Source organism: Helicoverpa zea, chromosome 4 (genome assembly GCF_022581195.2).
Source record: "Helicoverpa zea isolate HzStark_Cry1AcR chromosome 4, ilHelZeax1.1, whole genome shotgun sequence".
NCBI lineage: Eukaryota > Metazoa > Arthropoda > Insecta > Lepidoptera > Noctuidae > Helicoverpa > Helicoverpa zea.
The window spans coordinates 13,835,799-13,860,801 of NC_061455.1; the positions used below are offsets into that span (position 1 = coordinate 13,835,799).

General features: G+C 38.8%; 1 protein-coding gene across 2 annotated transcripts; it reads left to right on the forward strand.

The window, feature by feature from the left end:
• The first annotated feature begins 386 nt into the window (after nt 1–386).
• Nucleotides 387–24,759, forward strand: LOC124630060 (DNA-binding protein D-ETS-6-like). Of its 2 annotated transcripts, none has more exons than XM_047163777.1 (6): nt 387–664; nt 5,073–5,215; nt 6,177–6,315; nt 20,461–20,570; nt 21,149–21,295; nt 21,999–24,759. In XM_047163777.1, exons 1-6 carry the CDS (start codon nt 616–618, stop codon nt 22,179–22,181), a joined length of 771 nt encoding a protein of 256 aa, XP_047019733.1. In that variant the 5' UTR covers nt 387–615; the 3' UTR covers nt 22,182–24,759. The 2 variants fall into 2 exon arrangements, with proteins under 2 accessions (XP_047019733.1, XP_047019734.1); XM_047163778.1 differs by lacking the exon at nt 387–664 and adding an exon at nt 674–825.
• Nucleotides 24,760–25,003: the final 244 nt, after the last annotated feature.

Sequence of the window (25,003 nt, forward strand, 5' to 3'; positions counted from 1 at the left end):
CTGGACCGATTTAAAATATTCTTTCACCATTGGAAAGCTATATTATCTGCGAGTAACATAGGCTATATTTAATCCCGGTGCGGGCTGTAGATCCCACGGGACGCGGGTGAAACCGCAAGAAAACGGCTAGTCATATAAATAATTGTGGTGACGATGACATCAATAGACTGAAAAAAAGTTAGCGCCATCTCTTGCATCAATTTCGAACTGAAGAACTGAACGATGAATAATCACGAAAGCTGTGCCCACTTCACAGGATAAGTATCTGAATATTCTGTGTTGTACCAACTGTAATACACTTAATTACACACACATACACATACATAGTATATATTTATTTTATTGATATTTATTAGTTAATAGTGCACGCTCGGTGCAGCTGTTGGTCGCGAGCCCGACGGCCGAGTGAGCGGCGCGAGAGCTTCTCGGAAAGCGTTTTCCTCGTCACCGCGGGCGCAGATCGCGCTGACGAATCCGCGACGTCACGTTAGTGACGCGCCGCTCGCGAATCTTAGTGCTAGTATAAAAACGCAGGTGTTCGCGCGCCGCGTCCCCTAGTGTCCGAGACGTAGCGCTTGCAGGGACCACGACAAGCTGGCGCCTCGCAATGAATACATGGACTCCGACCTGGACGAGTCGGGGGAGGACAGCAGCGTGCCCGCCGGTACGTGCCTCTGTGCTAGTGTTGTGTTGTGCCAGTGATCCTCAGTGACCAAGCCGCTCCTGTTACGGTTTGTTATCAGTGTTGTCAGTTCCCTGCCAGGGTGCTCGGAACTGCCCTGGAGGTGGCCTCTCTCCTAGTGTAGTGTTGTCCGTATGGTGACCGTATGTATATCGAATAAGGAAATTTCTATTCATTGTTTACACCGTAGTGGTAGTTTTGTTTACACAACATACCTAGAACCTAATATCGGTTAATAGTTAATTTGCCGATGTTCAAAAAGTCATGTGTTTAAAACTGAGTAGTTAAAATCTTTAAGGTTAAGAGTGTAGGCAACTATCTTATAAAAGTGATTTTGAGAACTTAAGAAGATAAAAATATTGAAAAAAATGAGCTTTAAAAATCGTTCATACATCATTGCAATAACAAACTAAGTACTATAAAAAAATATTTAATATATATGGTAAGTAGGTGTGTACTTACTTAACACAGTGTTCTCAACTTATCAAAAGTAAAAATGACTTGTTTAAAAAAACAATCCTTTATTTACAAATTCAATTTATTTTTGAAATCTTTTGCATACAAAACTGTAAGTAAATAGGTAAGCTCTGTGTTTAATCAGACGGGTGAACGTTTGTTCCATTTAGAAGGTTTACGATCGGCGATGCAACATTTAGGCCTACTTGGGCAAATTATGGCATCTTAGACACTAGAATATATTTTTATTATTGGTGACAAGGAGTTCTAAAAAAATAAGGTAAGTTTATCTATACTAAGTAGCTCTACATTATTTTGATTCCCATTTTCATAATAACTTAAAGTTAAAAATGTATTGTTGTAAAATGTAAAGTTACTGGCAGGTATAGTATCGTAGGCGATAATCAATACCTACTATAACTCAGACTAATCAAAGTGACCATCACTGTTGACAACTGCAACTTTTAAGAAAATAAAGAAAAACAATAAAGGTCACTTCGATGGGTAACAAAAGTGCACCATCTTTGTATCATTAACTTATAAAATAAAAACCATTTTTTCAAAAAAAAATAAACCAACTTCACAAAACATTAAAAGGTATTTATAAAATAAAACTTATGAAATGGCTCTATAAGTCAGTGTCTGCAAGCCTGTAGACTGTGTTTATTTTACCACCAACTTCTACCTCTAGAACCACGTCAAAATAATTTTTTTGTCCCTTTCGGTGTTTTATGAAGTGTTTCTATTTCTTTGAAAAATAGTTTTTTCGCTTTATGCTTTTCAGTTTTGGGATCTAAATAAAAGTATAATCTATTAAATACCTGCAGTGGCAGTCGTAACCCATTATTGTGGAGAGTCCTTACCAATATGAACAAAATGTACCTACACACAAGCTATGTTATGCTATCCCTCATTATAATGATCCCTTGATATTCTGTCGTATCAGTCATCAGGTCAGGTGCAAACCTTCATGGCCAATTATAGACTAATCCGATATACCTACATACGAATATCCAGTTTTCATCCTATGTGTGCCTAAAATTTTCGAGAGTTGCCCACCATTTCCGATACTGACTTAGTGACAATGGGCCCTTACTGCAAGTATACTTCTTCTTATAAAGAAAGAATTTGTCAAATCGGTCCAGGCGTCTTCGAGAAATTAAGTAACAATACAAAAAAAATATCAAAAAAAAACTTTAGAACCTCGAACCTCCTCCTTTTTTTTTAAGTCGGTTATAGAAGCACAGCGTCGGGACTACCCCGCCACGCGCCAAAGTTCTTGGTGAACAACGAGACGAACTTTGTGACGAAATACACAGTTCTTGGAATAAATAAAAAATAACACTAAAGCTTGACATTGAGATTCACTACATTTACATTTTAATTGTACATAACTAAGTCAGTCGGCACGAGCAATATAAATAGACACCACAATAGATCAAAAAACCGGCCAAGTGCGAGTCGGACTCGCGCACGGAGGGTTCTGTACTATTATTTATAAATCTGCGTCTACATGTTGCCGTTATCGATATCGAGCAAAAATTGGCAAAAAAATCACGTTTGTTGTATGGGAGCCCCCTAAATATTTATTTTATTCTAGTTTTCAGTACTTTTTGTTATAGTGGCAACAGAAATACATCATCTGTGAAAATTTCAACTGTCTTACTACCACGGTTCACGAGACACAGCCTGGTGACAGACGGACGGACGGACGTACAGAGGAGCGAAAACAATAGGGTCCCGTTTTACCCTTTGGGTACGGAACCCTAAAAATCATTCGAAAACATGTAAACAACAAAAATGTGGGCCTTTGCCGTCCGTACCTCACTTATGACCTTTTTAACATTAAACAATCTATTACCAAATAATATTTAAAAAAACTTAGCTGGGTCTAAATCTTTCATCATCGATATTTGAGCTGAAGCGCATCTCTGTATCTAGATAGATCTATTTAAGTTTCAATCTTCACTTTTGTCTCATTGGATGTGAATCTTGAAGTCATATATTTCCACGTTAAACCGTTACGGATAGTCAGAATCCAGTAAGTCTGACACCAGTCTAACCAAGGGGTATCAGGTTGCCCGGGTAACTGGGTTGAGGAGGTCAGATTGATTTGATTGTCATCATATATTTCCCGGCCATTAACAACGGGAGACTAATATGCACTCCTTACATACTGGACGGTGCTATGATGGGGAAGGTCATTATGATGAAAAAATAAACTGTTTGTGAACTAAGAGGAAGAATCAATAAAAAAAAATCGTATTTGGCGTCTAACTTTGACGATAAAATGGAATGGGATAAAACGTTTGTTCTTCACCATTCCTTCTAAGATACCCGACCATAACATTAGGAACCGGTGAAATTGGGTTTTTGATGTGTTGACCATTGTAATTAGACGTGAAGAAGTGCTTATCTAATAAACTTACTTTTAATAAATGCATTTGACATTGAATAAAACTTATAACAAAATAACAAATACCTATAGCGACACGTTTCGTTGTGCACGCGTAAATATTTATTTTCAATTAACTCGCATTAGTCACATAGTTAAATATAGAAATACCGAGTCGATATCTTTTCTCTCAGATAAAAACAATGACGTGTCAATAGTCGGTTGATATTATTGTCTACACTGTTAAGACATGTCATCGATAACAGTGACTCCTAATCGCGTATCAGTATCAACACAGATTACTATAATACTAAATAGTTACTAAGGGTAATAACTGCATATAAATTGGCACGTGTCATGATGCTATGTACTTTACATGTTCAACAAATAAACGCATATAGAGTTGTGTCCCGCGGTGTCAATCGCGTCCTAATAGAAACCAAGTACTTTACGCATTCAATCAGTAGTTATAGGTACCTGCGTGATACTTTTTTCTTATTCAATCGGACTGTTCGGCACCCATAGAACCGGTATCAATCAGTTCAGCCATTTACAAGTTTTGTGCTTATTGTAAAAAAATATTCAGTATTATTTACGTATTAATTCCAACGTGGGACCAAAAGTTCCGAAATAAAAGTGGGTACAGGCAAGTGCGAAACCTATTTTAAATACAAATAGACAGTTTACAGCCGACCTTTGAAGTAGTTGTCAGGAAGCGCGGCAACCGCAGCGAATGCCTACGCATTATGTAATAATGACTAGGCTACGATAGTCGTAGGCTACGCTGCTACGACGTGCTACGACGCTGCGGCTAATTACCACTCGTAACAGATATTCAACTCTTTTGATTTTGCTTTGTTGATTACTGCTGTGTGATATTTGTTGATTGTCGTTATAATATGTATACATGTGTGTGTTGTTTTCGCAATTGATTATTATTTTAAAATAGAAGACAAATAATAGGCGTCAAGATAGGGTAATTATAATTACTCCGTCTTTTAGATAAGCATAAATTATTGGACATGTAGGTACTTATTTTATTTCAACAAAACATGTTAAAGTTGCCTAAATAATATATTGGTGGTTGTTAGGCGAAGTCGTAATTAAGTTGGTAATAATTTGGTAGACTTTTCACTTCAGTAAAAATTAAGCGCAGGTACCTAATAACTATTTTATGTTTTCAAACAAGTTAAAAATAATAAAAGACTGCTCTATGAGCAGTGTTGTCAGAAGTTAGATGTTCACAGGGAGGAAACAATTTAAAGGCCTATTGCCGCTTTTGAATGAGTACAATTTCTGAAGTTAGGTAAAGTAGCATACATTAAAGCCTTAAATAGGTGCCTGATGCAATCAAATGCGGCGGCAGCGATATGTGAGAAGAGGAGGCCTACATCTGGCAGTCAGTTAATCGTAATGTCATGATGCTGTTGACTTGCCAAGTCGAGGAGAAGCGTATATCTTGCAGTGACCCAACTGACAAGAGCCAGTGACGATGATACAGTCTTACTGGTATGATAAAGGTAATTGTTGACGTTGCAGATCCAGAGAAATGGGACCGCATGGACGTGCTGCGCTGCGTGCGCTGGGTGGCGCGCACGTTCGGCGTGAGCGCGCCGCGGCGGCACCTGCTGCCCGACTCCGGCCGCGCGCTGCTGGCGCTCACCGAAGATAACTGGCTGCAGGTAACAGCTCACACATTTCTCTCCTACTCGTAGTCCTAGTAGGCCGTGGCCTAGTAGGTGGGTTCGATTCCAGGTCATTCAAGTGCCAATGCTACTTTTCTAAGTTTGTATGTACTTTCTGAGTATTTCTTGGACACCAATGGCTGATAAAAGATGAAGGAAAAAATATCTTGAGGAAACCTGGACCACAAAATCTGAAATTACCAACCCGCATATTGAGCAAGCGTGGTGATTAATGCTCAATCCTTCTCCGTGTAAGAGGAGGCCGCAGTGGGACGATAAAAAGGCTGTAACGTAACGTTCTTAGCGCTATATATTTTTCGTATTCCTGTTTTTTTCATAGCTGACATTATAAGAGAGAGCTGAAAGTATCCATTGATGTAGGTATAAATAAACAGCATACTACCATCATTGCATTCAACGCCCACTTCACTACCACACGATGCGCCCATTTTGTGCAGCAGTCTAGTTTATTGACATCCAAAAACGAAAAAACTCTTACATTTTAGTTGTTAACTTGTAGTTTTTGTGTAGTGAGCGAAAATAACGTATTTCCCCCATCGCAGTTTGCTGAGAGGACCTCGTATCAGCTAACTGTACCGAAACTAATTGATCAGTGGGTGACATACAGCGATTCTACCACTCTACTGACATACTGTTTTTTTCTAAATGTCTGAAAGCCTTGAGTAGATACTGAGAAACGGTACTAATGCAATTGCACATCTGCACAGTCTATGACTGTCTGTAGTGACTAAGTATTTTTGCTCCTATAATTTTGAACCGTTTTTTCCCCAAAAAAAAAACCGGGGCATCAACTGCGTTGTAATCATACTATCACTGAGCTATAGGGCCATCGTATCTTTCTACAGTTCATCACTAGTTTTTTAACTTATTTTGCCATTCGTTGAGTACATAATAAGGACAAACCGTGCATTTAAGTGTACCTAATGTTGTGACGCAGGTATGCGACGGCAGCGAGCAGTCGGCGCGCATCTACCACGCGTACCTGCGACACGCGCACGCCGGCGCCACGGGGCAGCCGCCGCCCGAGCCGCTGCCGGAGCACCAGGCCTCCACCAGCACACCCACGCCTGAATATAGTGAGTACTACTAGCATTACAGACTTACTACAGCGTCCTCTTGCTGTGCCCATAAGGGTTCACAATTGTGTCAACTTTTTTTTATATTTACACCATTTATGTACCTACGTACATTATCGAATGCAAAAAGGAATGAATAACTTGCAACCTTTAAGGGAAAGTGTAACAGCAGTGCATAAACCTTCGCCGTATAACATAATAACATATGTATTGTAGTGTAGTTAATCGGTAGTATCCACTAGAGTTATACGTGCATTATTACAGCACATTAAGGTGAATTACAGTTTTGGCCATTCAAAGTGTCTTCCTACGTACACATTTTCGCGCAGTTTCCATTATTCACTTACCTAAAAATTGAAAAAAAAGATTATAGCCCCTTAACCATGACTTGAAATCAGTGCCATCTATTGGTGACGAAGAAGTCGTGACTAGAAAGCGCGCCAAAAACTTATGAATGGATGTGCGGTGAATGAGTCACTGGCGAGCGCGTTCCATTCATCTCTCACGGTTACTGACTCACAAATAGTTTCTTAGAAAATAAACTTTAACCATAATTGCAAAACTGTTTTTTCACTGTTAAATTAATCACTTTATTGTGAATTATATTCTTAGATGTAAATGGTAGCTATAAATGTGGTCCATGGACACAAGTTTAAATCATGTGTATAGCTAAGTATGTGGGTCACTTGTTTTTTGGGGTCACCGCACGCTAAACTATGCGCCTGCGAGGAATGCATTCTGCCTATACAAAACATTTCTATAGACATTGTTTTGTCGAATCCTGTCTGAGGTTCTTTTCTTTGACTTTTTGTAGTACCTACTCTACTTTTGGTAAGCTTGTAAATTAACAATTGCATGGAATTTAACGCTGATGAAAATAATACTCATACACAGTCCACAGAGTCCTCTGTTACTGTTCCAAATGGACTGTGATGCATCTGACCTGTAATACAGTCTGTCGCTATCACATCCCCCGGGGAACGTTGAGTTAACGTAATCTGCCCCAAAACGTGGAGCGACCTATCTTAATAGATCGCCTGCGCAATCACATCGGCCATTATTAACCACTGATAGCTTTCTAACCTTCATAATGGCGCTATTGCAATTTTAATTTGACTTGATATTATACATCACTCTCTTTTTTTATTTTACTTGGAATAATATATCTTTTTTAAATAATTCTACTAATGTGTTTATCACGTTGGAAGCATTAAAAGCACGCGCTAAATTGTTTTCGTGTTTGACAACGAGCCAACACATCGGCATGCGTTCTTTGATGATGTGGCTGATGAATATTTGTCAACGTCACGTACTTCCACATGAGGAGGTACATCCTCTTGGTATGCAATTAGATATCACATTTTCTCGATCAGAGAAAATATACCCAAGGAAGGAGAGTAAAAGATAGACTTGCGGCGGTGCCACACACACATAGGTCCGAGATAAAAATACTTGTCAAGAATATTGAAGGAAAGTAGGTTCTGTATATATTTACTTTCTATTTATTTTTCTCATTTTTATAAATGACGAGTATGTAGCAAGTTATAATTTCAAAACTGACTGAGCTTTTCGCATCAACAGCTGTTGACCAATTATCAAATGTATTTTCAAATGTAAAAATTCGCCGAAAACTCGTACAGTCATTTGGCGATTTTGTTTTGAACTTGGCATCTCCCTGGAGATTCCCCGCGTTCCGGACTGTGGAACATATTTGGCGCACTTGGGTAGATCGTTACTCACCCGTTGATTCACTAGGTTTTCACATTAAACTTATTATGATACAAAACATTCTATACAAAGTCACGCTTCAACTGCATTGATAGATCAATCAAAGTGCTGAAATAGTTTCCTGTATGCCACAATAGGTATATTGCTTTCTTACACAAAGTGAGATACAAAGAACGTTTGAAACAAACACCGAATTAATTTTGTTGGCCAAGATATAGCTATAGGTAACAGACGTCATTTTAACCCAAAATTAGAGCATGGGATTGGCGATAAGTCATCTCTCCACGTGTGCACGGTAAAGATACTGTGATATTACTTTGTTAAAAGTAATATGTGAGACATGAGACCAACTTTTTGGAACCATGCAAATAGTGTGAGATTTCATAGGAGCCTGCAAAGGCCTATCTATACTAATATTATAAAGAAGAAAACTTTGTTTGTTTGTTTGGTTGTAATGAATAGGCTCAAAAACTACTGGACAGTTTTTAAAAATTCTTTCACCATTCGAAAGCTACATTATCCACGAGTATATTTTATCCCGGTACGGGCAGTAGTTACCACGGGACGCGGGTGAAACCGCGGGAAAACGGCTAGTTTGAAATAAAAACATTTTGATTTTTGAGCAAGAATTCCATGAAAACTGGTCTTGCTGTAGTTGCTACATAACTTTGACGTATTTGCCAATACCTTAAAATAAAAAAAGTAAGATTCATAAGGTTATCCGCCATAAATGATTCAACTGGCACACGAACATAAAACAAACAAAATGAATAAGAGGAAAACTCGTTTGCAAATCTTTTTAAAGATACCTAGTGTACCTAGTGCTTGGGTAGGTAACATAAAAACGTGAGACAACTGTAATGTAATGTTGCAGAATTGACACAATAATTTCGACACGTATCGAGTAATCGTTGATTAAGTGTGGTGACTAAACGAAGCAATAATTCTTAAAACTAACTTTCTCTGAGTTGAGACATGCCTGTAACGAGCCGGATCTGCGCACGAGCACTAGTGCTGCGCGCCGGTGCGGCCGCACTAGCTGCCCAGCTGCCGGTGACTAACGCTTCATCTTACACAAGATGCTTGGCCTCCTAGAGTACTACGCCGGAAGTGAATCAATATTTACTCGGAAATGATAGTGATTCAGTGTTCCGGATTGAATCACTATCATCTCCAAACGCTGCATGAATTAAAATCTTAGCTCGTGAGTATAATGTTTATTTGAGATTGCGCGCGCACGTGGTACATAGTTGTGTATGAGTAACGCGCAGGCGCCGCTGTCGCCGCGCATGCGTCGTGGGAGACCACTGTTATGTGTCACTTTGCACAATATCTGCTTATCGTGTTATTCCTCTGGTATTACATCGACAGCTGATAATCAACTATTAAATAAGTGTGAATCACTATGTAGATATAAACGAGCATATTATGTATAGAAGGAACGACTTTGTGTGTGACAAACCTGCCTGTTGCCAACCACTAATGTATGAAATGACTGACACTAAAAGTAAACTTAAAATTGGATGATGAATAGTAACTTTTTCATATTTTTTTAAGTTTAAAAAAAACATGTGAAATGTAACAAGGAAGCATAAAAGTCCCGTCTGCTTCTCTTTGAAAGTCTCGATCGAATGTATTTTTTCTCAGACAAAGTTCTGTTACTCCTTAAAGCTCATAATTCACAGGCTTGTTGAACAAAATGCCTGCCGCATCAAACACGTTTAATGTCATTAGCGAATTAAAGTAACATAAATTATTCACACATGTTTAGCACGACCCCAATGTGCCTCTACGTTTTAATCTGACTTTTTTTATTATTTGAACGTTGTAAATTGGTATAGACGACATAAATATCAACGCTGTTAGTTTGTTAAGCGCTGGCTTGTCATTGGCGGGCTGCTCAGCCAGAACACTCCCACACTACACACGAAGACTTCGCGAATATAAACAGCAAGTAAATTACACTTTTTGTGGACGTTGATAGAATGTTTAGCAAAGTGAAGTTAGCAACTTACGGCACAGGGGTGACCTCGACGATAATGGCGTAATCGAGAGCTCGAATAGGTACCTAATTTATGCATGTAACTTTTAAAATAACTCAGGCATTTGCATAAATTCGTTGTCCTTAAACTGGATGATATTGAGTTCTTACAGACGAACTTAAGCTACTATCTTTTTATTATTTATGTATAACAGATTCTATTATCTGCACAATATTTTTATGCAAAGCAATATAGGTACACCTGTCACTCACATGTGGAGTCATTGTGTGGAGGGTGAGCCAGTGGCCAACAATCACAAAGCTGGACCAACTAGTTAATAGGTTGAATAATAATTTAGGAAGCAAATATCGATTAAATCTGAAAGCATTATCATGTCATAATCGTGAGGAAGTGGTTCGTGCAACATGGCGGTTATTCTAAATTAAAACGGTTAGGATGATGGCGGCAGAGCGCACATTCGGCGCTGTTCTAGGAAGCGCGGGTGATTCGGCAGCGGCGCGGCGGCGCGGCGCCTCCGCTTTATTACATAATTGAAAATAACAAGCGTTTAGGACGCCAAGTTTGGCAACCGCGGGCCATAGGTTAACGACGGACTAGACGATATTATTACCAGCGAGCTTAGCCAATGAACGGATCACGATTACAATAGAGCAACCAGCATTTATTTATTTATTTATTTATTTAGGCACACCAACAACTTATTTACAAATACTTTCACATATATAAGTTTACAATTGTAATAAGTCCTGCGTAAATATGTTAATTACAGGTGCGCACAACGTTCAAATTAAAAATATGTTGCATTGTTAGTTAGTTACTTTGTTCGACGCTTTACATGTTGTTTTTCTCAAGTAAAGCTTTAAACCATTTTGGTAAGACGCCAAACAAATGCAATCATATAAAAAGTTACGTGTGCGTAAAATTAAATAAGTGATGCACCTCGCATATGATCGTAGGAAGGGTGTGGTCAACCACAATGTCGATAGTCTGTACGCTGTAGTAAATCGTTGGTATTTTCCAAACTCTGCGGTGTGGGATATCCAAAGGTCGTAGGTACTGCTCTTGACTTTTAATATAAGAAATGCAATGTAATGCCTAGCTATTATCAGAATTTGAAAAAACAACGACCAGGCCTTACCAAACATTCTATTCTATTATATTTATGGTACGTCTGTTTAGCTATACTTAATGCTTCATGAGATACAGTCTGGTGACAATCGAAAAACGACAGACAAATAGCAAAGTTTTAGTAAGGTCTCGATTAAATTCCAAGATAACAGGTAATAACCCTCAAAATCATCACCATTACCTACCATTGGTCACAGATAAAACACACAGCCTTTTTGTAATTGTTCAAGATGGCGTCACGTTGTCAGGTCTCATGTTCACGGAGGACTCGGCGGTCATATTGTGTGAACTAAAAATAAAACAAAACTCATTCAATACGTACCTAATTAATGCTTTAGAAACACTTTATTGATACAACTTAGGTAGCTACCTAGGTACGTCTATAATGTGTCTATAATGTTAATAGGTACCTATTTAAATGTTTAGTTATTTTTAATAATGAATAATGTGAAGTAGAAATAAAAACCTTTTCTAAGCGATTAAAAATAACAATGAAAACGTTTCCCGCGTTAGATGACACCGCGTCGCGACGGGGCGCACATTAGCATCAGCGTCGGGGGTTGCAGCCCTCTGCGACCTGTCATAACACGGGATTTGTATGACGAACAGCCCTCGACAAGGCTTACTTCACATACCATGGTTTGCAGACACAACTCTTGCTTTATTACATCATTTAAATTCAAGTTTGTATCTATAGTAAAGTTCTGACTTTCCGTTGGGTTAGTGGCCCCAAATTGCGACCGCTATGCAAGCAACGTATATTAGAATCCTTGGGTAGGCCGAAATCGCTTTGTAGCCCAGTCAATTTATTTAGACAAATTATGCGCAAAATATTAAAAGTCGAAATCGATCCAGAGCGAGTTTCCGGGGATATCGAGGTCAAAGCTTTTGTATTTTAAAAAAAAAAACAGTAGTTTTGACAAAAGTAATAGAAACCAAACTCGTAGATTATAAAATTATCAACAAAATGAGCAATGTCACATTTTCATTAAAATAACCATTCCAAAGATATTATAATTTAAAATTGAAAAAAAATATTAATAAATCTTGTCATTATTTGTTCATTTTAGTCTCTAACATTTCTGATAACACTTAAGGTTTTCGAAAGAAAAGCCAAAACCTTTTTGCTCGATTTTATTTGGAAGCTCACACTGGATTGATGTGGACTTTTTCATTTTCCTGTCTGACTCCAATTGACGTGCAATTAAGCAAATCATGTACTTAAGTAACTAGATGACGCGTAAACTAGGGAGTCATTGATATGATATAAATAAGAAAAATTAAATAAAATAGTTTTTATTTCAGATAAGTGGCATCCATAGTATGTTAGTAAAAATAAACTTATGAAAAAACTATGTTAGTAAAAATAAAATATAAAACAAAACAAAAGACTTACATTTTAGACACGAGGTTGTTGCGCGTAATACAATTACGAACAATACCTCCTATTATTGGGGAGTCGTACCTCTCCGCTATGGTCCATGGTCGATATGACTGCAGTCTTTAAAATATCAGAAGCGACTGTCTTTAACAGAAAAATGAGACGCCGGTACAATACTTACATCAAGTTCTGTATAATAAAACACGCCTTTACTCGTTACCTATCCCTTTCATACTACACCTATGTTTCATAACATCTGATGGATTTTGAAGGTGTGACCGTTATTTAGTGCAATAGCTGGCAGGCCCGGTTCCACGAACTGTACAGCCATAGCCTATAGTCATAGTACAGTAAGTTTTATGTAATCTGTGCTTTAGTACAATAGTGGCGGCGACTGTGGGCACCTGTCGAGATGTGCTCCAGACCGGATTCCTCTGCTTTCACATTCCCGCCGTGAATCATCGCGGAATGCGCCGTGAGAACCGCCCGATAGATACCCGGGACATTGACTTACTTGCTATTTCTACATATACATACACACGTGCTTTAACTAATTAAAGCTACGAGTTTTAAGACACTATGACGCATTCGATGTTGCAGTAAGTTTCAGGTCGTGGAGAATGTTATGGGGAAAGTTTCTGCAGACCTATCGTCGCCATTCGTGGCAACAGCTCTAATTATCAAAATAAATCAACGACTCGATAAGGTATATTTTTTAGCGGCCTCAGTATTAAGTATATCACAATGGCTCTAGCAATGTCTCAACTAAGTCAAGGATACTGTAGTGACCCAATTTCCAAACCTCAAAAATCACAAGAATTTAAAACAGTTGTAACATGGTGACAAAAAAAAACGGTCCCACATATTTGAACAGCCGATACCGGTACTACAGCATATTTTGGTGAAGTCCATCATTACTGATGATGACTCACGCCAATGGTATTACATAATTAGCATTCCGCTCCATAAATGTAAAGTTAATCACTCGATACCTACTAAATTGAACTTCAATGATCTCGATATGGGATATTTACAATATTGAATCCGGACGTATTTTTGTATATTATAGGATCTAGACTTCTGTATCTTCCTAGGTTACATAGGTAATTCTCGTCACTATCGTATGATCAGGATCATACCAGATGTTGAATTTAAGTACTGTGGAAGTAATGCTCATCTGAAGGTATCAACAGTCAACTTCTCATTACTTCTTAATTCTTATTAGACAACTGCCAGCATAGTTCATTAGATATATCCTGATGCGTCGGGAAACAGGTTGCTTTGTGACGATACATACATACCTCGCACTAAATGTAAAGCTAAAGATACGACAGCATTGTGACCAACACAGGAAAAAGAAAGAGAATAATATTAATCATCATCTATAATTTTATTATCATTTCTACTCCTATATTAAGAATAATCTTATCTCCGCTAAGTAGTGTAAGTATTTATAGTGTTATCGCAAATACTCACCTAATTTAACTACGATTAGTGATCTTACCTGGAACTGAAATAGATAGTATTCCTGGTATCAGGAGATTGAAGATATACCTATGTATCATCGTACCACTATCACTAAGCGCCGCTTACACTGATAAGCTTTCCACGAAAGGAAAAAAATTACAGCTGTAAGAGTTTTTACCCACTGACCTTTATTTACTGTCTATTTTGTCACCCGCGTTTAATTTTGCAGTCGCTAATACTAAAACTTTGGTATAAGCGTGATACGTAATAAGTATGCAAATGCTACGTAGTCTAGATAAGTCAAGGGGAGTCAGAGTTTTAGCACATAGCTTGTTTGTTTAGTACTTCACTTTGTTTTCGTGGTCTGGTTTCTCCCATTCTTACTTTTCTAGTTCTATCCCGGCTAGATCCTGTTCTGAATCCATTCTATGAACCAGTTAATTTAGACTTCAAACTTTTGGCACTCCGATGTAACCTTTTCTATCTAAGTGGGTGATGTATAAATTATGAAGTTGATCATCCTGTCCCCGTGGCACCTCACTTTGGTAGGAGCCGCGGAGGCGGAGGGCGCCGTGATCGCGGGGCGGAGCGCCACAGGCCACACCTGCCCGTCGCCCCGCCTCTCGGCCGCTCTCAAGACTTCAGACGCGCCGCACCGCCCGAGCCACAAGAGCCAGAGTTAGATAAACTCATTTACTTCAAGCTGTCGTCGATCATTTAGTCTGACAGGGCATTGGGGTGATTTCTTATTGGCGACATTGGGAATTGTCAGTATGACCAGTAGTGACCGAGAAATGGTAGAGCAATAAATCTTTGGTAAAAATTCTGTAAATACTGATATTTATATGTGACTTCTTTTTTTTTTTTTGTGAATGGCATCTCGCAGTTCAGCCTAGGAGGCTGTTGACTGCTTAACCGGTCAAATCCCTGTGGATGCCTGTGACTTCTTTTAATCTTACTACAACTTATATAGGATAACGTATCAAACTCAAACTCAAAATCGTTTATTCAAATTATGCTGATAAATCAGCACTTTTCGAACGTCAAAAACAAAAGACAGCCCCAAAACGCCCACCCTTCACCACTATATTACTGAATATCCGTTTTATACTCGTACTTGAAGAAAAACAAGACCAACATGTACTTACGGTTCGAAGCGTAACTAACGCAAAGAGTTCGATTCGCTACGGCGTAGCACTGCGCCGCGTCGTAGCAACCGCTAAACCAATTCTGCCACAGATCAATTAAGTACCCATTTCACAATTTCCTATCGGTCGCTAGCAAAATCGCTGTCGCTTGTATGTTGCCCCACAGGCGACAGTTCTAAGAAGGAATGGTATTGTCCGCCATCATTGATCCCGGGCTGAACGCAACCGCAGACAGCCGCCGCCTCCGCTCTAGACATTCACTTGTTACAGCTATTAGACGATCAAGGATTTTTATATTAGCACTTGTTCTACCGAACATTGTTTGCTTTTGAAATAACTTATCGTGGGCGGCGCCGGCAGTAGCAATGTATAAATTCGTGGAAAAAAAAAAACAAATAATGACTTTTTTGGCTTATGCCAGCCAGCAAAATATGTATATCATCACAAATTGATTTCATTCTCAGGTAGGTCTCAATCCCCTCAATTATACCTAAATTAAGTACCATTTGGCAATTCACTTAATGTAATAACGACATCGGGCAGTATTGAGTCATGTATTGACCGCAGCTTTACGAGCTAATGGCGACCTCACGATATTGCCGCACGGACCTCAATTAATTTGTGACACTTCGATAATTAACGACTCATAAAATAAGGGACCGTGATTCCTGTAACCGATCACGTGCGGTCCGGATGCGGAGGTAAATACGGATTAATATATTTTATTGGTCCTCTCGGAACCGCCTCCATTGTGTGAGGTATCTTCGATTAGTTACTTGGTAGGTCAGGTAGGTATTCCTCTTACCTACGTCGATTTATACAACTAAAAGATAATACGATGAAATATTAATGGAGTTTAGATGTATACAATTTGCATCTCATCGTATCAAGATTTAACTACCTACTTACAACATGCTGAAAGAAACCTATTCAATCAGGCAACTACACACTGGGCAACAAGATCAGAAGTCTGACAAGTGTTCGTCTTTGCTTATCAATCACAACGATAAATGAACTAGCGACCTGCCCTCGCTATCATCCCCGACACCGTCATTACTTGACCTGTCTCAGGGGCCCCGGGTCGCGCTGGGCCCCAGGGGCGCGCTATATTGGCCGCGCGCCGCGGGACGCCATGCATTATGCATGGCCGGCGCGGTGGCGCATGCATTATGGAACAACCATCTACTTATCTGGCTTTTCATTACGTTTTCATTGAATTGTTTTTTTAAGTAATGTGTTCATTGTTGATAATATGAACTCTCTGATACCGATCACCCAGCGATATAAAGAGCAAGGGTTAGGACAGTAAAATTGGGAATACTTAGCTTTTTTCTGCCACTTGAATAAATTTAGAATTTTGTTTACACAATAGTAGACCAGACAACTAACATCAGTTTTACCAGCGATGAGTAGTTCAGATAGATAGGCATAGGGATATAAATCGTGTAGTATAATTTTAACCTTTTACCGATACGAATAAAACACTTCGCTTACACCACACACGATGTTTAACACTTGTGATTAGGTATACTGGGAAGTTTCGATTTGATGTTTGCTATAATATGTGTAAAAAAAATTGCACCCAAAACATGTAAGAGTCTGATTATTATTTTAACACCTTGTAACAATATCTTTGTTTTGTAAACCATGTTTTCACAAAATAAATTATCTTTTATCCACTGGACTACTCCGCCGCATGTCCTGCCCACGCTCTTGGCCTGATTCAAAAGTTTATCTTATGTCATGTGTAACACCACCAAAAATATCTGAAATCCTAATTAAATGCATATTCAGTACGCGGATGTTTGTGTTCGCCCTGCATTGTTGGACGATGCTGTGTTCATCAAATCTGTTTGTTCGCTGCTACCTCCACGCAAGCAATATTTTACCTACTTACTACTTACGCACGCGGGACCGTTTATACTCTTTAACTACTTTTATACCTAGTTATCGCGTAGGTTTGCAAGGAAAACGTACGTACTACTTAGAAATTAATCTATAGTAGCATGCGTCAGCAATTTGTGAATGATTGATAAAGATTATAATGGTTGAGCTTGTAAGAATGTCGGTCTGCACACGAGACTAGAACAAACTGCTACAGCTAACGTCAGCAATAAGTTCTTAATGTCTCAATCAGTCAAGATATTGCTGCGATAACCAGTGCAAGTCCTAACTAGGAGTTGACTGGGTAATGGGAAAATTAAAGGACAACACAATCGCACCATTCTTTTTGTAGTGATTGAGTCAGTTTTCAGACCTGGTTATTATTTGGGTAAAGTTAGAAGCAGTCATTTAAACAAATAGATCCAGTTTTTTCCAAATTTATGTATGTTAGGTATACGGCTTCTAAACCCATTTTCAGTAGTTATAGATTGGTTAATAAGCTACGGCTTAGCAAATCATACACCGCCGTCGTTCACGTTTGGCCTAGAACGCCTAACGTCTTGGTCCTCTGCTTTATTTAGCAGTCAATTCAAGCACAGATTTCATTCTTAGTTAAGCACTTTATCGAAGTTTCGCTAACCATTCAAATAATCGCTACACTACACTTAAACTAAAGCCACAACAAGCATGTAATATCAAGACGTTTGTGTCTCGGAGAGCAGTAATCTGGTCGGAGCACTCCGGCATTGTTCCACCGCAGTCGACTCCCGCCACTGCCGGTGATATTGCATGTCTCGCGACTTACCGGCTCAGCGCTCAGCGTGACACGCCGTCACCCTCACAGGGGTTACACTGGATTACAGCTGTCAAGTGGATTACTACGTATTACGCAGTAATTGTACAATGAACAGCTTTCATTTGAATTTAATTAAATTTAAATTAAAGCATTGAAGAAACCAATAAGAATAAGATGACTGTAATAGCACAGATTACTAAATAGTTACTGTAATAGTCTGATTCCTCACTATGTCTACTAACATAGAATTTATTACCACTTCTGTACCTTAGTTTTACACAAAGTAATGTAATGTACAAACCAATTCATTCATCGTTTGCTATAAACACTGTGTTGCAACTTTAATTACACAATTCATGTTCATTACTTCGTTAGAAAGTCGTAACTTGTGATTCACAGTTGTCACCGTTTCACTTGACACACACACACACATAGCACGTAACCTGTAATATAATCAGTAGACAGTCGGAGGTCCGTTATTTATTCCGAGCGCAGTATATCTGATCTCCGAGCTGCCTGCACCCCGCCCGCCGCGGCGCCGGGCGGGGGCGGCGCCCGGCGCTGTCGCCACACTCGCGCGCTTCCGGTGCCGCATCCGGCCGCATATCCGGCTTCCGTGAATTTCACTTTTTTTTGTAGTATTCGAAGTATGTGATATAAAATTATAAATCCGAGCACCGGCAGTACAGTAGTGCATTTGCTAATATTTCGTAATTGTGTACTTTTTGGTTAATTGTATATTTAATTGATAGTTATATATGTAGTGATAAGTGAGTTCAGTAGTAGTGCACGATGAGTGATGCCGCGTACAGTACAGTGTCAGCACGATGTGAGCGGCGTCAGTGATGCTGTGGCTGAGCTCCGGCGAGCATCGCCGCTTCCAGCATCTCTACCACGGTGAAAAATTATACAATCCACACTTAAATCATCACATCTTAGAACTTCTCTGGATTTTTGATAAATAAAAATTAATTTACCGTCGGATTAGGTACACAGGTATATAAATAGCTAGTCCAAAGAATAAGACAAGTCTTGATCACGGGTCGGACGTCGCGCCATAGGCAGCTACTTTGTTAATTGACATTAAAAGAATATAGATAGTTTTAGCCTCTGCCTGTATTTTCAGAGTAAATAGTAAGTTTAGTAACAATAACCACTGTATTTTTTTTTACCTATAATATTATAGGTACAAAATAAACTAATAAACAAACTGTTTCAATAGCTAAGCTTTTCAGAGAAGATATTTTTCAGGACTTTTTTATCTTTATACAAAACTAAAAATAAAATACTATATACAAAATGTATATAAACATAAAACATAATATAAAAGAGCATCGATCAGGCGTCGAAGTATTCCTCCGCATCACTGTCCTCCGGAAACGTGCCCAGAAGACTTTTTTATTATCTTACCTATTGTACTATGAATTTTACACTTTATTTCTATTATCGCTAGCATGAATCGCCACAGCACTAGTACCTAATAATGTAACATAGGTAGGTATAGGTATGCTAAGAATGTAGTTAGATCATTTTTCTAGAACCCATCATTTCCTGATCGAAGTGACCGACTTACATCCTTATTTTATTTTTTCGGTTCAATTCGTCGACGTGACGCGCAGTGAGGATGAAGTAATGCATCACATCATCGGGACTATGTCTCATAGTATTATACAACTTACTTAATGCAACCACTTAGATAAATCGAGAGATTACGACAGTGTGTCATTTCAATAATTGCATAGTTACGTCTCTCAACTATAAACATACTAGCTGAAACCAGCGGCTTCGCCCGCGTGGTGTGTAATATACCAAATACGTCCAGCCGTTTTTGCATTAAAGCATAACGTACATTCTCACAAACTTTCACATTTATAATATTAGTAGGATAAACAGTTTGTCATCTGGTGTGACAAGGTCGTTGTCCGTCTGACCACAGATAGTAGATACGGCTGTCGGCTAGTTCCTGAATCGAACAATAGCAGGATATATCTCGGGTTTACCCAGTCAGTTGCGTAGGACGAATTATAATGTAGTTATATAGAAAGATTTTTTGCAATTTACCGCAATTTTGTTATTTAATTATAATAAGAATAACGTATGTAAATAAAAAAATATTTATTCAATATTGAGCTGCGATTTAGATACCAAATAAGTATGGCCATTGGACAGTAAAAAAAAAGCATTGTTCTCCTACAGACAGTTCACGGCACATAACTTGGCAAGAATCGTTACACGAAATCTGGTCGTTTTGCTTACAGAAACTTGGCTACTAAAAAATAACGGCAAAATCCATAATGCTAGTACATAAAAATGCACAAGCAATACAATTATTTTTGTCACTAAATGTACTAATCAAAGAATCCACATCCTCGTCAAGGTATCTCTACCAGAGATGCCGGGGATCTCTGCCGGGGCTGCGGGATTGTTCGAAAGAGTTAGAGCCCGGTACATACGGCCTACGCAAGGAGGCGATAGATTTTTTTATTTTTGTTATCGGAAAAAGGTAACAGTGATTATTTTTAACCGACTTCCCAAAAAGGAGGAGGATCTCAATTCGTCGGGATTTGCTGAAATTGTTCGTCATGTGAGTTGATTTGCTTGTGGTCGCAGATCCGTATGGCGCGCTGAGCGGGTGCGCGCGCGGCGCGGGCGGGCAGGTGCAGCTGTGGCAGTTCCTGCTCGAGGAGCTGGCGGCCGGCGCGCCCGGCATCTGCTGGGAGGTACCTCAACACTCATACTCATATTATCTTAGCTAACTCTTTTTAACACGCTTGTATGAGCTTCACTTGTAACTAACCATGTATGTAAGAAAATCTTGGAATCTGAATTTGACCCAGTTCTCGGTCTTCGATTATGATGGTATTTCGCACACGCTCTGAGTTCTGATACATGTCTAGCTAATAAACGTCATTACAAATCCAATATGGCGTTCTCCTCAATATGGCGGACGTGCTAAAAGCGTGTTTTTTAGTTTTTTATTTTGGCCACCCATCCGGGTGGATCAAAATAAAAAACCATACTCGATATACAAAAATCGTTAATACACTTTATTTTTGTATGTTAATGTGAATATATTTTGTTTAGTATTTGTTTATATGCATAGTACCTATTAGTGTGTTAACATTCCTGTTGAACCCATAAGGAGAGATCGACAATCACGTAAGCCGTGACTTAATATTTGTTGTTAGAAGAAAATTCTGATCAGATCGACACCAATTAGATCAAGAAAATGATGTAAATAGTGCCGTTAGTTCATTAGCTTTTGTTTGTTTGTAATATGAGGTGTTGTGTGCTGCAGGGTCCACCGAACGAGGGCGAGTTCCGTCTGTCGGACCCGGACGAGGTGGCGCGGCGCTGGGGCCGGCGCAAGCAGAAGCCCAACATGAACTACGACAAGCTGTCGCGAGCGCTGCGCTACTACTACGACAAGAACATCATGAGCAAGGTACCTGCCTGTTAACACGGAGAATTCAATTAAATGGTGGACTGTACAAAAGGTCCCGGACAAACATTAATATCTTAAGAGCGGTTGTGGGCTCCGGGCCGATGTTGTGACATCGCTCGCCGCGGCCCGCTAGCTGATGACGCGTGACGTGTGCACACCGCCACTACGTGATGCTTGTTGGCTTCGCTTCCTTAGAGTATCTACCTACTGCACTAACTCTTCACCGACTAATACCTATCCTAAACTATAAATATTAATTGCAATAATACCTATGTACCTAGGTACTTAGTGGAGCTGACTTTGTAACAATGTTATTTATTCAGACCTTTCTTCTATCCTTCAAGTATAATATTTTGTCGTACCTACTCAGAGAGCGCACGTATATCACGCAGTGTTTGCTCCGGACTGCCAGGTGCTACGATTGCTTCTGTAGAAACATAAAAAACCTGATAACAGATAAGTCGGGCTTGTTGACTGTCGTGGTTACTATTTGCGTCATATTATCGCGCTTGACGTCCAACAACTGACGACGCCGACATCGTACTGTTTATTTTAATTTAGTTAGTTTTACTAGGAACTAAATACAGCATTAGTTGTTAGATTTTTTCTTGATCTTTTTTGAAATTTTCAAAATGATACTCATAAAAATGTTAATTGATCATTGTGTCTGTGGAGGGTGTCAGTACTGTGCTTGTGTCGGCAGGTGCACGGCAAGCGCTACGCGTACCGGTTCAGCTGGGCGGGGCTGGCGGCGGCGTGCCAGGCGCAGGCCGCCGACGCGCCGCCCTACTGGCACTACCTGCCGCCCGCCGCGCACGCGCACCACGCCCCGCACACCGCGCACCCTGCACCCTCGCTCCCGCCGCCCACCACCAGCGCGCAGTAGCGCTACGACACAGCTACGACGGAGAAAGTGCTACGCCGTAGCGCGTAGCCAGTTACGTAACACGACGATATATGGCTATTCAATTTGGTGATAGTGAAATGTTGGTAGTGCGATATCGGTGTGTATCCAGTATGTACCAGTGTATCGTAATAGGTTCGTGATTCCTTCAATGTTCGCAGGTAAGAGCTACGGAAAAGTACTTTAACTTGAAATCACGAGACAAGAAACAAATACCTATTTTCAGATTTTCAACCTCATTTTAGTTATTATCATATCATATTGTACCATTTCAATTTTTTTTTGTTACATCGTCTATCAAAGCAATCAAGCAATGGTAATGTAAAGTGTAAATAATTTAATAAATCCAGTGATGTACGTAGTCACATAATATGAATAATCTTCGTAGGTAATATTGTGTGCAATCACAAATACTTGTGGTAACCGGAACGATTGTAGTTATATACTAATTACTCAGATCTTAAAGTAACTCAGACACATCACATTGTATTACACTCTAAACGTGTAGAAATGTTAGTGTTATAAAAGGAACATAGGCAAGTAGTTAGGTGGTTATGTTATTCCATGCTTTTGTTATTGTTGTCGTCATTGTTATTATATGTACACGTGCTTGTGAGCTTCTCGTGTTAGACAAGAGTTTTATGCATTTTGATTTTCCTTTCTAGCAAGTAAGCATAAATAGTGGTTGCTACATCTGTTATTTTCTGTGTAGAAGCTATCTTTACACTTTTACCGAAGTTGCTTTCATGAAAATTACGTTACTTCCGTCCGTAAGTTGCAAGAAATTACTTTATGTGACTTACGAAGAGGTTTTACATTTGCAAAATCATAAGTTGATTACGTAACGTAAAGGAAAACATTTCAAGGAAACCTGGACTAAGACTGAAATCACCCGCGTTGAGCGAGCTGGTGATTAATGCTTAATCCTTCTGCGTGTGAGAGGAGGCCTGTGCCCAGCAGTGGGACGATACAAAAGGTCGATGATGATGATTGATGTAAACTGCTATGTGAATGAAACTTACGATGTATTTCTTTCTACTTCATTATCTTATCAAGTTTAAGTTTAAACTTTCATTTGAATATTGAAACCCTTGTTACTTAATTCTTTAAAAGCCTGAACGGTGTTAATGTTACCTTTCCTAATTCTACTTACTTTTATAGATATTAACTATTTCCTTACTTTAGTATTGTAAGACCTAGCTGTAGCTATTTAGTAGGACAGTTTGTCTGTGACACAAATATATGCAAGTTTTATTTCTTTACGCGCTCAGTATTCTCTTAACTAGTTTTACATTGTTATATCATGCGATCAATATATTATGTACATAGTACATTCCTGTGTAATACATAGGTAAACGTGGTGAGCATATCGCATGTTTTTTTTTGTACTTTTGTCTGTCAATTATATCTTTGTTCTCCATCTCCATATAATAATCATTATCTGATTAACAATATGGTTTATTCACAAAATATTTACATTAATATATACAACTTAAAACTAATACAGTGCATCAAAAAATTGCTCCTCATCGCTGTCACCGGGTAATGTACCCAAAAGGCTGGCACGTTGGATGGCAATGCTCAACCTCTTCGCGAAATAAAAGCCAAGTCTTTGGGTCCCAGGCGCTGGGAAATATCCCTGGCAAGAAGGCGGGCGCTCATTATCTGATTATTTATAGCCTGCATTCATTCATTATTCTTTTAATGTTAGCTGCTAGTGAAGACCGAGCACATATTAGGTACTCTTAAACAGTTGTACAATACAATTCAATAACATCACAGTAATATGCATTTTTTGCTTGTTACGGCATAATGTAAGCACTAGCACGTAATTAGGAATAGGTTTCATAAAATAACGTCACAACCAATTAAGTAACTATTTTTAGAGTAGATGATTAAGGCAGAAATGTTGATTATTTTAATGGCTTTTTTATTGTTAATGTATTATTATGCTCCAGAGTCATTACTTGAGAGATATTAACTACTTGTAATATTATGATCAAATTGTATAGCAAAAGAACCAGTAGTAAAGAAATGAGGTTCTTAAGAACTTCCCCTGATCATTCTGTTTAAGTAAGTATACGTCGTTATGTGCCGCACTGTTTAATGCTGAGCAGGTTAATGATACATTTCCCTAGCTAAAAGCAACAAACAAATGAACTTGTCAACTTGCATAATAATACTAAAGGTTAGTGGTTGCTACATCTGTTATTTTCTGTGTAGAAGCTATCTTTACAATTCTTATTTTTATGTAACTTTTTTTAAACATTGTTTAGTTTATTTGTTTCGCAGACTGTTTGTGTTTTTTCGTTTGTTTGTCTATGTTCCTAGACTATGATGGGCAGTTTTTTCACAATCCAACTCCAATTGCCGAAATCTATCAATGTCTCGAGTACTCATAAATTTAGTTTTATAATAATAAATACTGTTTGTACGATCGTGAAAAAATTGTGTTAGTGTTCGGCCGCAAAATATCAATATTTGCACATACCTACTTCATGTAAAACAATGTATGTTTGTTGTGAACTTTGTATAAAATAATAAATTCCTCTTTATATAATTCTGTGTTGGTTTTATTTAGTTTCCTAGTTGCGTGGTTCCTGGTCAGATCATCGTGTGAAAGGATGTCGCTTATCTGCGAATGTTATGCACTCGAGTGTGTCTACGATAGTTCAATGATTCCGTCTGTTTGTTCTTCATGTACTCAACTTAATTATAAGCCTTATTAAAACAAGTAAGTATACCTCATTATTAAATTCACATACAAACTCCAAGAACTAAGAAAAATACAGCAAGTTATAGTC